The sequence below is a fragment of the Myotis davidii genome, unplaced genomic scaffold, assembly GCF_000327345.1.
Source record: "Myotis davidii unplaced genomic scaffold, ASM32734v1 scaffold609, whole genome shotgun sequence".
Classification (NCBI taxonomy): Eukaryota; Metazoa; Chordata; class Mammalia; order Chiroptera; family Vespertilionidae; genus Myotis; species Myotis davidii.
The window spans coordinates 3267699-3268204 of NW_006300164.1; the positions used below are offsets into that span (position 1 = coordinate 3267699).

The 506-nt window shown below is 70.9% G+C and overlaps 1 protein-coding gene across 1 annotated transcript in view; it reads right to left on the reverse strand.

Annotated features, from left to right (window-relative positions):
- The window catches only part of ADAMTS13 (ADAM metallopeptidase with thrombospondin type 1 motif 13), a 29095-nt gene extending 28631 nt beyond the window's left edge, over positions 1–464 (reverse strand). The window contains 1 exon segment of the mRNA XM_015572373.1: positions 122–464. Within this exon segment, the coding sequence (XP_015427859.1) occupies positions 122–298 (177 nt within the window). The 5' untranslated portion in view covers positions 299–464.
- Between the last annotated feature and the right edge of the window lie 42 nt (positions 465–506).

Sequence of the window (506 nt, forward strand, 5' to 3'; positions counted from 1 at the left end):
AGATCCGCCCAGCGAGCCCAGAAGCTGAAAGAACACCCCGCTCTGCCAAGGCAGCCACCTCTCCCAGGCCCCGCGTAGGAGCCCTGGCAGCTCCGTCCCTGGCTCCTGCCCACTCACCCACCTGCACGCCCGGGAGGCCCCAGCAGCCCAGGAGGAGGCAGGCAGAGGCGAGGACTCCCCACGCGCACGTCCCCGGGGGGCGAAGCTCCCACCTCCTCAGCGAAGGCAGCTGGTGGGGAGATGCCGGGAAGCTGGTCTGGTCGGGGACGAATGTGACAGAACCGCTGGGCGGGTCCATCAGGCTGTTTACTCTTGGGCGCTTCCTCCCAGGGCAGCCTCAAGGGCGCCTCCTGCTGCAACCTGGGCCTGGGTCAGAGCCCCCACCCGGCCCTGCACCCTGAGATGGCGCTGGACCCGGGTGCCCAGACCGGAGGAGGGAGCTCCGGCCCCGGTGTCCGCGCTATGGCCATGGACAGCCTGTGGGGACCGTGGGCGGCCTGGGGGGA